This window comes from Melampsora larici-populina (genome assembly GCF_000204055.1).
Source record: "Melampsora larici-populina 98AG31 unplaced genomic scaffold MELLAscaffold_22, whole genome shotgun sequence".
Classification (NCBI taxonomy): Eukaryota; Fungi; Basidiomycota; class Pucciniomycetes; order Pucciniales; family Melampsoraceae; genus Melampsora; species Melampsora laricis-populina.
The window spans coordinates 325,902-340,693 of NW_006768786.1; the positions used below are offsets into that span (position 1 = coordinate 325,902).

At 38.2% G+C, this 14,792-nt stretch overlaps 3 protein-coding genes across 3 annotated transcripts; 2 read left to right on the forward strand and 1 right to left on the reverse strand.

Moving 5' to 3' along the window:
• Window positions 1-2,180: 2,180 nt before the first annotated feature.
• Window positions 2,181-2,609, reverse strand: MELLADRAFT_29924 (uncharacterized protein; the record flags this gene model as incomplete). Its single annotated transcript, XM_007410909.1, has 2 exons — window positions 2,181-2,287; window positions 2,381-2,609. Coding segments are annotated over 2 exons (336 nt in total), but the record flags the coding sequence as incomplete, so codon positions are not given.
• Window positions 2,610-4,271: 1,662 nt separating this feature from the next.
• MELLADRAFT_87629 (uncharacterized protein) lies at window positions 4,272-8,095 on the forward strand (the record flags this gene model as incomplete). Its single annotated transcript, XM_007410748.1, has 7 exons — window positions 4,272-4,656; window positions 5,132-5,324; window positions 5,394-5,461; window positions 5,553-6,044; window positions 6,110-6,217; window positions 6,293-6,342; window positions 6,449-8,095. 7 exons carry the CDS (start codon window positions 4,272-4,274, stop codon window positions 8,093-8,095), a joined length of 2,943 nt encoding a protein of 980 aa, XP_007410810.1.
• Window positions 8,096-10,541: 2,446 nt separating this feature from the next.
• Window positions 10,542-14,712, forward strand: MELLADRAFT_77976 (uncharacterized protein; the record flags this gene model as incomplete). The annotated part of the gene is made up of 12 exons (XM_007410749.1): window positions 10,542-11,605; window positions 11,685-11,753; window positions 11,833-12,000; window positions 12,101-12,386; window positions 12,447-12,812; window positions 12,890-12,962; window positions 13,034-13,210; window positions 13,294-13,483; window positions 13,555-13,600; window positions 13,679-13,848; window positions 13,917-14,040; window positions 14,137-14,712. 12 exons carry the CDS (start codon window positions 10,542-10,544, stop codon window positions 14,470-14,472), a joined length of 3,069 nt encoding a protein of 1,022 aa, XP_007410811.1.
• Between the last annotated feature and the right edge of the window lie 80 nt (window positions 14,713-14,792).

The following is a 14,792-nucleotide window of genomic DNA, read 5'->3' on the forward strand; positions in this document are numbered from 1 at the left end:
ATTTCGCAATGGAAGATATCAATCTGTTCCACAAGTTGAAGAGCGACTGGAAGTTCAAAGTCTTTTTGAAGTTAACAGCGCAGAAATAACCGATAGTGATCTAGTGGGAGAGCGAAAATTGATCTTGCTGAGGTTTCTTTTTCAGCAAAGTAGCTTCATTTAGGTAGTCCACGTATACCGACGACGAATGTAAATATTGTGACTCCATCTCACGCCTAATTTATTCATGATAAACCGATCAGGCTATAACTCTAGGCACGGGTGCGTGGTCAGCCACTTGGGACCCTTTAGAACGCTACATGGGGTATTTTTGTACAAATACAGACGGTACTGAACAAGAATCCGAGCTTTTCAAGATGAAGTTTTCTCAAAGATCTCGGAAGGGGTATTTTTCCGAGAGTGCTTCATGAAGTTCGAACTCATCGAATTTGTTCGGGCTGGTCGCCACGAGCCGTCACAAGGGGAACCGGTCACGAGGACTAATCAATTGTTTGCAAGCTTTCATCAGCTTCTGTTAAAAACTCTTTGTACATAGAGCCTAGAGGTTTATTGCGCGTCCAAAGGGCTGCATTCTACGAATGCACCGTGGGCGATTGTGAAGCTAACATGTCTTGATTTGATTTGAAATTGAACTACAATGTGGAGTAGGTTCGCGCATGGCAGTGGCAAAGACCTCGTATTGCTAGATCAAAAACAAATAATGATAAGAATTGAATAAGCATAACAAAACATGAGTGATCTAATTCGATCAGAACAAACGATCAAAATCTACCAGAGCGCAACAAGATTAGTGATCTTATCTGATTAAAAAAAATCTAGATAATCAAGACAAAACCAAGAACGAAGGAAGGAGAAGGGTTGTTGGTTTGTGAGACTGATAGCTTGTGAGCTTATAATCTCATACCGTATTATCATATAAGTAGCTCTTGATCAAGGTTCCTCTCATCTCACCGTCTGGTTTCTGCTCACAGCTTCTCCTGAACCACCAGATCGACTAAAGTCTTGTGGCTTGCTCTCGCCGAAAGCACATAGGAAGAAGCTCAAAGATGATGATCAACGAGATGTTTTAGTATCACCACTTCAGAACACAAATTTTATTGCACGGAAATCAAACTCATTAAGTCACCATTGTACTCAAAATCACTCTAGATTGTTGTCCTACTATGTGATTCTTTGAATCTTACCTTCACTTATCAAAGATATATCTCATCATTTAGACCTAAACTTGAATCCGATCACTTTGTTTTCTTGACCGTTTATAATTCCTTGATTCAATTGTGATTTGGTATGTCTAACTCGCTTGATTAATGTATTTACTGTCTATCACTTAACGATCATCGCGTACCATTACCAAGTCAATGATATTTTCATCGATTGATAGGTAATCAAGATTTGAGTTAAATATATCTAGAAACAAATCGAATCCAATGAAACTTTTTAAAACAAAACTTGTAATCATTACATTTAAATTATTTAGGAATAAGATATCAAAAAACTTGGTATATATAAGGAATATCAAACAAATTGAAATATAAACAAAGATCTACCTATATAAACAAAGATCTATAAACGTTTTTTTTGTTTCGATGACCAAAGACACAGACGAAAAAAAAACCATGTTTGGAGGAAATGCTTTTTTCTTAATACTTTACAACATCACTTCATCTTCCCCTAATAGTCTTCCTCCCGGTCCTCGTACTACTCCACCTCTGTTACCAGGTACCATTGGATTTGGACATGTATTTGCATAATGTCCTCTTTGACCGCACTGTGAAAGAAAAAAATTACCAATCAGTAAAAAAAGCTTAAGATTGGTAAAGAGCTAGACACCCAAGAATATAGATGAAGTTGAAGAAAAAAAGATTGAAAATCACCTTGAAACAAGTCACTTCATCCAAATTACGTTTCTTCCTAGGTCCAGAATCAGTTTGAACCCATCCATCATCCCCACCATTTCCATTCCCATTCCCATTCCCATTACCTTGACCATTCCCATCCCTATCAGCAAACGATTTTAAAGGTTGGACTGAATTATTATTACCCATCAAACTAGCCAAAGGATTCATACCGATCCTACCACCTCTAGGAGCCCCTACCCCACGATCTGGATCACCACGTGGTCTGTCAAACGGATTAAACGAATTGATATATGGATTCCCACGTGGTGAAGGATCTACTTCGAATTTCGGATGACCTCCTTGATTACAATTTTTACCTGATGGACAAAACCCAATGATATAAGATTGACAAATCGGTCTACGAATATGTTTTTGTGAACAAGTTGGACCTATAATCAAAAAAACAAACGACATTAGTTATCAATTTCAAGAAATCAATGATCGATTTTGAATGATTTTTTTTGGTGAAGGATACCACTTACCTTTTGAACAAAAGCCTCTTCTGTAATCCATACATTCTAAAACTCTCATCCGTTCATCTACATGTAAATACATACATTCATCCCCATTACTACAAAACCCATACTTACCGAAAAACCAACATTCCGGCATAGTTCTTAGATTATATTCATGTAAGAATTCACAACTGTTTCCTTTTTTACATAAACCTCTTAACCAATGTTTACAAACCGTTTTAGCATGAAGTGTTGGATTAGGTTGATTAGATGATGAGTTTTGGGTTGAGATTATAAAGTTTAAGGATGATGGTTTGGAATGTCTTAATTGACATTTCGAACCTAATTCACAACTCGATCCTGATCCTGTTCCGGTTCCAATCGATGTTGGATTGCTTAATGATTTAAGGTATCTTGGACATAATTGATAATCTGAATCTAATTTAATGTTTTGGGTTTCTTTTAAATCTCTTTCGATATCTAATTCGATATGTCTTAAATCTGGTTTGACGACTATAGTTTCATTGATTGAGAATGTTAGGGTAGGTGGTGGTGGTGGTGTTGGATCTAATTGATGATATGCTTGTGCTTGTGCTTGTGCTTGTGATTGAGTTTGATCGGTTGTTTGTGGTTTCGTGGATTCCATTTTTGTTGTCTCTGTAATTGATTCGATCGATCCAAAAAAACCAATCCAAGCTTCAAACTCAAAGTGAAAGTGAAAGTGAAACTGTACTTTGATAGCTAAACAACAGTTCCTGTAAATACATTTTCGTAAAACGTTGATGGTGAGCAACCTGATTTGTTTCTTCAGATCTCTTTAGATCACCTGGATTCCTCGAAGAGCCAGCCAGATTCACATACATACAGTTGATTCAGTCTATCGGTATCATTGAAGAATTATAGTCAGACGACAAATACGATTGATGGTTATTTACTTCATAATAAATCTCATCGTCATTAAATGTAAGATTTTCAAAGAGAGAAGGCTCGAGATGAAGGTAAATTGGATCTTGGTTCGATTTTATGTGGACACGATCCAAGGTTCAACGTATCGAGTCTTTCCGCTTGCTTTCATAAACTGACAGATAACAATCTCGCTTGATTTGATATCATGAAATGTTTGATTTTGACAAAGTTATTTTCTATCTTGTTTACATACCAATCAAATTGAGCTCTTGATTGAAATTATCCAAAATGATATTGTGTCATCAAAATCCAGGGCAGATGGTCTATGACCTTGACCCCAATCGATCATCAGATTCTAAACAGCTGTGGAATCAAAGAGAACTCAACTTGACTGTGTAAAATATATCCAAAGCTTTATCATGGAAATTATATTGGGTCATCTAACAGCTAACCTCTTGATCTTTTGACTCTTGGCTAACTTAACCAAAATTCCTCAACGCTGTGAGCGGTGTCATTCAAACAAGTTCAACCTGCATAGCTGTGACTTTTTGTCTCTCTGATCTCGAAATGATTTTTGGGCTTCACAAAGAGCTCAGATCAACTTCCTTAAACGTCGGCTGAGAATGTGTTGATGGATCCATTTTTGATGTATGTAATCTTATCCTTCATAAGTTTCTTGAATTTGATTTCACTTCAGGCTTCCATTCGGATGACTGTGGATGATGCGATCTTAAGTCAGGAATTTAAATCTATTCCACATTCAAATAGAAGTGAAGAACTGTGGAAAGAAAGAAGTCAATTGGATCTTAATTACATATGTACACATTATTTGTCTCGAGGCAAAAATAAAATACAAGTTTAGCCTATTGAATTGGTAGTATACGATCTTAAATTTCATTCACATTGGGGTTTCTTTCTTTCAGCTCACCCTAGTCACAGGTCAATAAACTTTGACCTCGATCAATCAACTTCAAATCTCATCATCATCATCCTTACTATCCTTTAAACCAAAATGCCCAACAAAAAGAAAAACAAACGAAAGTCTGGTAACGGAAAGAAAGTGCAATCAGAAAATCGGGAAAAACAAGATTCTTCAACCAATCAAGATGATACTATGAACTTAGCAACAACAACCATATCATCATCAACTTCAGAACGTTCGGATTCAGTTCCTAACGACACTTCATCAATCCGTCTTTCAAGTTTACCTACTGTTTCTAATACTACTGACGCTATACCCGATTCTGATCAAAAGATTCATAAGGACAATTCAATGTCAACCAAAGGTTCTGATCCAGAGCAATCAACTAAAGGCGCTCAAAGTCTATATACCGATGCAAAAAGTTGGGTGGACAGATCACCTAGTACCAGTCGAACGTCGATCAATCTTGATGAAGGTCAGTGTCATCTTCTTGGTTTCCTTTCGGAGCTATCTATCATTTTTTCCAATCCATTCTACATTTTAGTTCATAGAGTACTAAGAAATCTTGTTAGTTATGACGTTTCATCTATATATCATCATCAATCCTTCTGTCCATCAATCCATCCATCAATTCTCATTTTTCAATTCATCCGTGAATTGAGACCAATGATGATGATGGTGTTGTAGATACATACCTTATCTCTCCATTTCTATCTCTATATTTCTTTGGATTTAAACAAATTGTTCTTCATTCTTCTACTTTACTTCCTCCACTTATCCACCTATTTCTCTATTCAGTTCACATTAATTCATAATCATAATAATCTCACTAATAATCATAATATCAGTCAACTCTTTTTCGTGTTTTTTCAAAACTTTTAACAATCAAAATCATTAATAATCTTTTCTAACCTTCATACCGTTATCATTATCATTTTTACACTCTATAGGCTATTTAACTGCTCTTGATACTCCAATCGATTCTCAATCAAATCAAAACTTTCCAAATCAAAATCATCAATTAGAAGAAGAACAAGGCGAATTAAGTTTACAAGCTTTAGATCGACATCTTTCTACTTTACTTTCAGATCAAGATCATCAATCCAATATGAATCAAAGCCTGACTATGATCGATGCTATCAAGTTAGTTCCATTTCTTCAACTTGACGGTCTACTGATTTAAAAGATTGATGTTTTGATTTTTTTCTATAGCCCGAACCCATTGGCTTCGAAACTGGAAGTGGGTAGTTTGGGATTAACCAATTCGTATTCGAAGAATGGTCAGTACTTCATCTTGAATTTCGTTTTTCAATGCATATACTTGGTCAACAGACATTCAAACTATTCTCTTTTCCTTTCTCCTTCTCTAAGCCTCGGGTTTGGATCCTTCGTCAGAAGTCTTCAGTCCAAGACTACCACCATGCTCTCTACCAGAGCAAAGTGATACCATCGACGCGTCGAAAGAGGATCGAGTTACCAAACCATCTGTAGATTTGACTTCAGAATCTGTAAAGGATTTGAAACAAGAAGCAATACCACAAGATACAGATGATGATACCCCAGATCAAAAAACCGATCACGATCACGATCATCAAAGTGATATGGAATCCAACGGAAGACATTGTGTAGAAAGTTTATCACAACAATCTACTGGGATCGAAAGTCAAATAAGTTTAATCGATCCTATCAGAGCCCAACCGATCACTAGTCCTACTTCAATCAATTCTGATCTAAACGACAGTTTATGTCAAATCACACCTACTCTTGCTCACCCTAATGGATTTGAAGGTCAGCTTGATCGAAAGGTATCTGAATCCAAGGAGGAAGCTCATCCTGATGATCAAAACAATCCAGAGATTCATGGTAAGGATATTCACGTGACGCGTCTTAATGTTGGCCATCAACCTGACCCTTCCTGTTCGTATTAGCTGTTGATCAGCCTCTCTCTGAGATAAACGCGTCTAATTTACCTTCAGATGCATCTCCCCTTGGCTTTGTCAAAGCGGACCTTCAAGCCGATCATAATGATACGGATGGTGAGTGAATCAGTTGCGTGAAGCTTTCAACCAAGACGAACTAACCATATCTGCTTTGGCATCGTTCAAATCCAGTCACATCCTCCTCGATTCAGAAAGAAGATTCTTGTCATATGGAGACAAATGTAAGATCAATGGTCGCAACCCATTACCTTGAATGCTCACCCTAAATCTCCTTCACCGTCCGTCGAACCTGAACTTATGATCCCATCTTTCCTAATCACCACTCAGCCTTTAGCAAGCGATGTAGAGTCTACCTTGCAATATACCGATGAAGAAGTTCCTACCAGTCTGGCTTCGACAGATGAACCCAACAGGACCACATCTAATTCTATCGCTTCATCAGAGACATCTTCTGATCACGTAGTCTCATTGGACGCCATCCCCACGTCTAATACAGTACTTACATCCTCAAGTGGCTGTACCAATGATGATACTTTTATGACATCCAAGTCGCATTCCCGACCGGATTTCGAAACTGCAATTCTATCAAGCTCGATGACGAGCTCTGAAGTGGGTGCAGCTCTGCTTGTGCCACAAGCGGATCGATCGACAGGATCTCATTCTCTAGCCAACAAGTCTCTAGCATCCGGAACAGAGGAGGCTCTTACTCCAGTCGTTGACCAGAACTTGAATAAAGAACGTGTTTCATCTTTATCCGATGTAAGTTTTGGAGATCATGTCACCTCAGATCCAAGTGACGAAAGAGTTGACCATGGCTTCCTCTCACAGCACTTGAAGAACGATGTCGAACATGATTCAGCTAAGGTGGAAACTACTGCGGTACCTTTACCAACAGTCGATGCTACCGATCTAGCTTCCTCGGTGCAAGAGGACCTCTCGCTTTCCGAACCGATTGAGAAAGTCATGCAACCGTCCACCTTAGATGCTCAAGATATTGTCTCTGTAGAGTCTCATCAATTCGGTTCGGATACTGGTCTTGTGAAGATGGTTTTAGATGATACAAGTAGTCAAACCATCACTCCTCAATCTCCACAACCCGTCATTTCATCCTTGATATCATCTACTCCTGGATCTGATTCTCAAGATACCAATGTGGAAATGGAAGGAAAAGTTATGGAACATACCACTTCCTCACAAATCGAACTTGTTGATAATGTACCCAAGGAACCTACTACTATCACTGCCGAACTAATTGCGCCTACACCTGCGGCTACTGATAATACAGCAAACGAACCTACCACCATCACTGCTGAACTGATCAATCCACCTACACCTCCGCCTACAAATGATAGACCTGATGAATTGACCACTTCAGCTACTTTACCCCAAACAGATACCATACCTGTTGACGCTAACTCTTCACAACCCCTTAATGATACCCAATCAAAAGAGTCACCAGCTGCATCTGTGAACAGATCCAGATCGATGTCCAAAATGTTTTTCAAATCATTGAATACTCGAAAAGAATTAAACAAACCAAGCGATAAATCCAAAACTCTTAAACCATCCTTTACGATTACAGAAGAGATCATCGAAGAGAAAGTATCAGCAGTGAAATCGACCTTGAAGAAAAAACGATCATTGAGTGGATTGAAACAGAAAGCCGTGAATAGTTGGAATGGTAGACATTCCAATCAACTTCATTTAAAAGAACCATTACCTGATTTGAGTAAATATCAAGATATTGTTAATACTAGTCCAAACAAAGAGGTTTCTTCTACTTCACCTGAACAAGTTGATGGAAGTCAAGAACCACAACCGCAACCGCAACCGCAAGCACCCCAACAACAACAACAATCGGTGCAAGATCAAGAACCAGAAGTGGTTGAGAAAAAAATGAGCGAGGAAGTTGAGAAAAGTGAATGTAAAGGTGAAGAAGTGATTACTAGGGTTGCTAGTCAAGCAAGTCTCTAATTCTTTTACTTTTTTTCCCTACACTTGAGAGTTGAAACTTGAACTTATGCATGTCTTTTTTTCCCAATCAAAAATAGAATACCGAAACTCAATCGAATACGAACTCAGGTTTATCAGCACTTAAATTATTTAAACGTACAATGTTAAATAAGAAGAATGAATCAGCTTTCAAACCGCCTTCAACTCGATCAACACCACAAAGTGAAGCTACTTGGAGATTAGTGAATAATAACTTTACAAAAGGGACGACTAAGAAGATGACGAGTATAAGTACGAGTACCAAAGAATTAGATTCAGGTGGGATTGGTTATTCACCTAATTCGAGTCAAGCTTTAAAGAAACAAACACCACCATCTAATCGATCGAAAACTTTGAATGAACCTTCAGAGAAGAAAGTCGGAAGTAAAGATCATCATAGGTTTAGTGGAATCCTTTCTAAGATCTTTAGGTGAATTTCATGATGGATTTCATGGGTTAGGTACTATAGGTATGTATGAAGGGTTTTGAGACTTTATGTTTTTTTTGGTCTTGCGTCTTGCGTCTTGCGTCTTGGTTTTTGGGTAAAAGGGAAGTTGAAAGTTGAAAATTAGGAGATTTTAAGTGTGATTTTTTTTTCTTTTCTTTTCTTGATGGTTTTGTTTGTTCTATTTTAAAAATCTTGATTCTTTATTTTGTTTATTAACACTCGTTTTATGTCAGTTTTTTTTTTCTTTGATTGTTCTTTTTCTTTTTTCCCTTTTGAATAAATTGATTGAAAAGTAGTTTGAACTATTATATAAACCAAAAAAAAAAATCTTATATGAATTTTTTTTTTTTTTTTTTGATTGGTTTTGGGTTTATATACGATGATGAAGAAGAAGAAGCTTTTTATACGTTCGTTTTCAATAAGGGTTTTTTTTCTTTTGTTTCTTCTCTCCTTTGAAGGAGATAGTTGTGTTTTTGTTTTGTTTTTTTCTTGTTTTGTTTAAAAAATCATTGATTTATATTGATCACCCTGAGCCTCGTGCACGTGAAGATGGGAGTAGAAAAAGATTGATGCATGGGCACTATGTAGGAGCGCGCTTCTAGATACGAGAATAAGTCACAGGCGCTTCTTGAGTGACGTCGCGTCAACGAACATGAGTAAAGCCCGTGATATGTGAGATTACCTTTTTACCATCTCATCTTGATGAGTCTCTTTACCATTTAGAATCGAGATGATTCTTCATTTGATCTGTGGATGATTTGAACTTCAGATTCTTCTCAGTTTTTAACGCTTCTTTACTCAATTTTCTCACAAGTATTCTAGTGAGAGTCCTGATTTTAATCATCACGTTTATATCTTTATATCTCTTGTTCTTTTATATAAATACATTTTTTTTTAGTTCACACCCACCTCTTCCTTCTTTATGATACTTTCTTTTCAGGCCACTCCATACCGAACCTTTTGTTATGGCTTTGAGTCAAGTTGCACAATTATTTAGACATAACTCTCTTGGAGATTACAAGCACTCTATGCCCCGATTCTGGCTAAATGTCCCTCTTGTGAGTTTAGCCTCAGGGCCCGAACTTATTTTTATATGATAAAGTAGGTTGGAAAGAAAAGTTAGATTGATTCAGATATAACCAAGTATCCATTCTCCTAAGAAATCTATACGAAGTAAAAAGATGACTTAGAGGTCACATTAAATAGAATCTTCTTCGAGGGCAAAAGAAAGGTTCTAAAGTGAGTTCTTTCGACACTCCTCGAGACTGAGTCAATCATGTTCTATGTCAGCTGAGACAAGTTTGTTTGAATTGATGATAAAGCGGATATGTAGGTAAGATTTTTCTATCTATTAGATTGATAATCTATTTTGTTTGATAGAGTATACCTATGATCTCTTAACAAAGCTCACGAGTCAATTTTGATGTCTGATCATGATGTGAGTCTTACTTTAATTAGGGTCAAAAGGCGGTACATGGAAGGAAAGGAAGTTGAATGGGTTTGAATGGATTGGTAGTTTGGATTATGTAAAACTTTGTGATAGATTGACCCATCCGATCATTCATCCTTTGAGTTTATTGACGATTGTGATTGTGGAAGATATGTTCTGTAGGGCTTTTAAAGGTTGATGTAGGATATTTTTGATGATGGATGATTGATTGATGATTAACCTTGAATGGGTAGAAAGGGTCTTTTTATGATTCTGAACTTAGGCTTGACTACACTTAATAAATTGGACACATTCATCCTTTTTTAGTCTTGACTTCTTCGTTGTCAAGTTCAACCCCTTTGCTTCACTCGACCATCTCTTTTACTTTTTTGATCTTTTTAGCTTACTTTATTTACTGACTCTTCTTTCTTCTTTTCAATTTCCTAATTTGTTCATTTATTTCTTTCTGTTAACTTTCCATCGATCTTATCGCGTTAAAACTTAAATCTATCTGTCTGTTATCATCTTCATCCATCTTCATCATCATCATCATGCCTGTTCCTCCCCGTTTCAAAGCCTGTCGAAATCTGCTCGATACTGGATCGTGTCCTATCGAGGATTGTCCATACCAACATAAACTCATACATTGTGAACCTTGTCGAGTGTTTGTGACGACTCAATTCAGTTATAAACAACATCTCAATGGAAAGCAACATCGTCAAGTTACAGCTCAGCTTCAACAAGTCGCGCCTCAACTGGTCAATAATCTTCCAAAACCACAAGGACCTCGTTGTGAAATATGCGATGTTTATGCTCCTAATCCGGCTCGACACGCTTCTACGCCGCGTCACATTAGAAAAGCTAGATACGAACGTTATCGCGGTTTGGTGCGGGACTCTGAACAGAACAAACAGGGGATAGTCATCTTTCCTGATGAAATCAATTTTGGATCACTCGATACTCGCTCAATTCGTGATAACAAACTGAAATCTTTAACTCAAACCATAAGAATCTTCAATCAACGATCTCATTTCGAACCTGTTGTCTGGCTTAAAGGTATTAAAACTTTGTCAGCTAGATCTCGTCGAGGTCATTCTTCAGTTTTGAGCAAATTTCACCCACAAGTCATTGAATTTCCGTTACAACTGGATTGTAATGACTCTGATCAAACGAGTATCGAAATCAACTTTCAACCTAAAGGAATCACTGGTAAACATGTCGATACACTTGAATTTTATTTCGAAATTCCTGGCACAGGAGATACTTTTAAAATTTCTCGACCACTTCTTGCTATCGTATCTGATGAAGCACTTATGGAAGAACTTAAACCGGTGGCACCCTATGTGGCTTCATTATGGTTACCTTCTACTGAAATAGCCGATGAAATTGTAGACGGTGTCATGCCACCTCCATTGGCAGCTGTGAAATGGACAGGATCACTTCCTTTTTACGATTTGCCAAGATGGATCACGCGTGGATTGAACAGCACCGGGGGTGGGACTCGCAGGACTATTCAATGGGCCACCAATGCTGGTGTGATCCCATCAGAATTCTCTTTATCGAATTATTCAAAGTGGTGGCAGGGTGTTCTTTGGATTGAGGAGACACAGATGAGGTTAGGCAAACTCCACGTATTATCGCCCTTCTGTTCAAATTTGACCTGCACAGTACTGATCCAATTCATGTTTGATCAGGGAGGACATACGTCGATATGATATCAAGGGCGTTTCCATCGCGCGCGTCAAGAATGACTCATTGTACAGGTAAGGTTCTTCCATGGTCTGACCTATAAATCGGATCTCTCACCATCGCGTATCATTTTTTCCAAATCCATATACACAGTCTTGACGTACCTGGACTGGCCGAAAAGCGACCATCGGTATTATATGGAGATCAAGTCCTTTTCCGTCCATCAGGGGATGTCGAAGGCACATGGTACGGTGGACGTGTTCACAAAGTAGAGGCGACCAAACTTCAACTCAAATTTCACCCAAACTTTAGCGCATTGCAGTACGTCCATCAGCTTTTGATCTTCTCACTACCTCTGAGTCAAGTATATTTCAAAAACAGTTCTGATTGTGATATATTTTTCGACTCACTCTCATCACAGGGGTCAGAAATTCGATGTTCAATTCAGTCTATCCAGAACAGTCTTACGTCGAATGCATCAAGCTGTCATGTTGAAGGCACAACAGCCTCTGTCGATCTTTCCAGACTTACCACGTCATAGAATCCTTTCAGCTCCGACTGAAGCTGAACGCAAAACCATTCGTTTTTTCAATCGAAATTTCGAAACCAACCCACCTCAACAAGATGCAATTGCCAATATCCTCACTCGTCGTCATCCGGATATACCCTTCATTGTGTTTGGACCTCCCGGGACTGGAAAGACTGCCGTTGGTTTATTGAAATTATCTTGAGGTTTAAACGTCTACTGACGATTGAATTTCTAACAGGTCTTGGTTGAGGCTGTATTACAGCTGTGCGAGAACCCATCCACTCGGATTCTCATGGCAGCTCCCTCGAACGCAGCTGCTGATCAATTAGCCTTAAGACTTCTACAGGCTGGTTTGAAAGCCTCACTCTTTCGATTCTGCGCACCTACTCGAGCCACCATCACCCTTACGCCTGGCTTAGAAAAGGTGGTTTGTAGAAACGGACGCGATGGTCCATTCTGTACTCCAGAACTTGAAGTCCTCAAAAGATACCGAGTCGTTATCTCCACCTGTCTTTCTGCTGGAGTCCTGGCAGGTGTGGGTGTTCCTGCTGGTCATTACACGCATGTAATGATAGATGAGGCTGGACAAGCTTTGGAACCGGAGGTACGTGTGATTCAATTATAGGGCTGCTTTCCTCATCATCTCGAAAGTAATTCACTAACTTGATTGAAATCTGATAGGTTATGGTACCAATGAAAACACTACAGAAACCAGGCACAGAAATCATCCTTGCAGGTGATCCTCATCAACTTGGTGAGTTTCTATTCTTTGCGCTTTACTAACTACATGGTTAAATACTAATTGTCCACCTTGACATCTTCCAGGGCCAATCGTTCGATCACCTGTCGCTGCTGCACTGGGATTAGACAAAAGTCTTCTTGCTCGATTCATTGAATTAAAAGTTTATCATATGCTTCCTAATCGATATTCATCAACGATCTCCAAATTGACTCAAAACTATCGATCGCATCCTTCCATTCTTGAATTTCCAAACAAAGAATGTAAGTATACGATCATCTGCTTCTTCATACAGACAGATTAATGAACGCACGCGCGGTTCTGTTTTTTTAATATGATGATACAGTCTATGAAGGCGATTTGACAGCATGTGCAGATCCCATGCTCACGACCAGTTTAGAAAGATGGGAAGAATTACCGATCGGTAAAACTCCTATCGCATTTCATAACGTACCAGGAGAAGATCTTCGAGAGAGTGGTTCTCCTAGTTTCTTTAATTTGCTCGAGGTTGTTGAGGTGAAGAGATATGTTGAATCGTACGTGAATATCCTTTTGTATGAAAACCAAATTTTGAAAATGACCTAACCGAATGATTTGGCCTATGTAGATTGAAAGAGGACAGACGATTCAGATTGACTGATCAAGACATTGGCGTCAGTACCTTTAGCCTGCACTGCATACAAGTCGTTCAAAATTACTCACGTTTCCTTTTCTGTGTCATACCCAATTAGGTCATCACGCCATACAATGCCCAAGCAAGCAAGATCAGGATAGCCTTGAAGCAATATCCAAAGATCAAAGTTGGAACAGTAGAGGAATTTCAAGGTCAAGAGCGTAGAGTGATAGTTTTATCCACAGTAAGAAGTAATCAAGAATACTTGGAATATGACTTGAAATTTAGGTATGATCATCCTCACTTGAACTAAAGACATCCAAAGTAGTTGACTGATCAATTGGATTTCTATATAGTCTCGGATTTGTGTCTAACCCTAGACGAATGAATGTGGCTATTACACGAGCACAGGCTGCGCTGGTCATTATTGGAGACTCGTCTGTATTGCAGTTGGATCCTCTTTGGAAACGATACTTATCCGTAAGTCCAAGTGAACACTATTAAACTTTTTCTCTCGAACTTCTGGAACAAACGATTGACCAAGACTTTTCGCCCTATCATCTAAACTCACATCAGACACTATCACTGAAAGGATGTTGGAAAGGTCAACCGATTAACTGGGACGCAGAAGATTACCTCTATCAATCTTCAGATGAATCCGAAAGTTCAGAAGAATTTTCGGAATCTGATACAGGTTACATTCGTCCTAGGTTGCAAAAACCAACGAATCGTAAACCCAAAGGTTTACCAGTCGAAGAGGATCATTTATTCGTATTGACTGGAATGGTACAAACTATTAGACTAGAAGATAATTTATCAGATGATGAAGATTATGAAATGGTTGATAAGAATCGAGCTAGAAGGTTGAGACATGAAGCTATGGCTGATAAAGATTGGGGTACATTGGAATGAAAATAAAGATGAAAGGTGATCCAAAGAACTCGATTTTAAAGAGTTTGAATCTTTATATTTTTTTTTCGATTGTTGTATGATTTCTCATACATACTTATATCTAAAGTTTTAGACTTTTTCATAATTGATAATTAGGGTATTAAAACGAAATCGGGTGAACCAAAGAAGAAGATTTGATTGAGTTTTGAATTTAATTTTGACTTCTTATTGTACATGTATGCTTAAAACTTGTAAAACTCGAAAAAAAAAAATACTGGTTGTGACTTGGGAGGAAGAAAACTTTTATAAAGGGGCTTGAGTTTTTCTTTTTCATTTCTTCT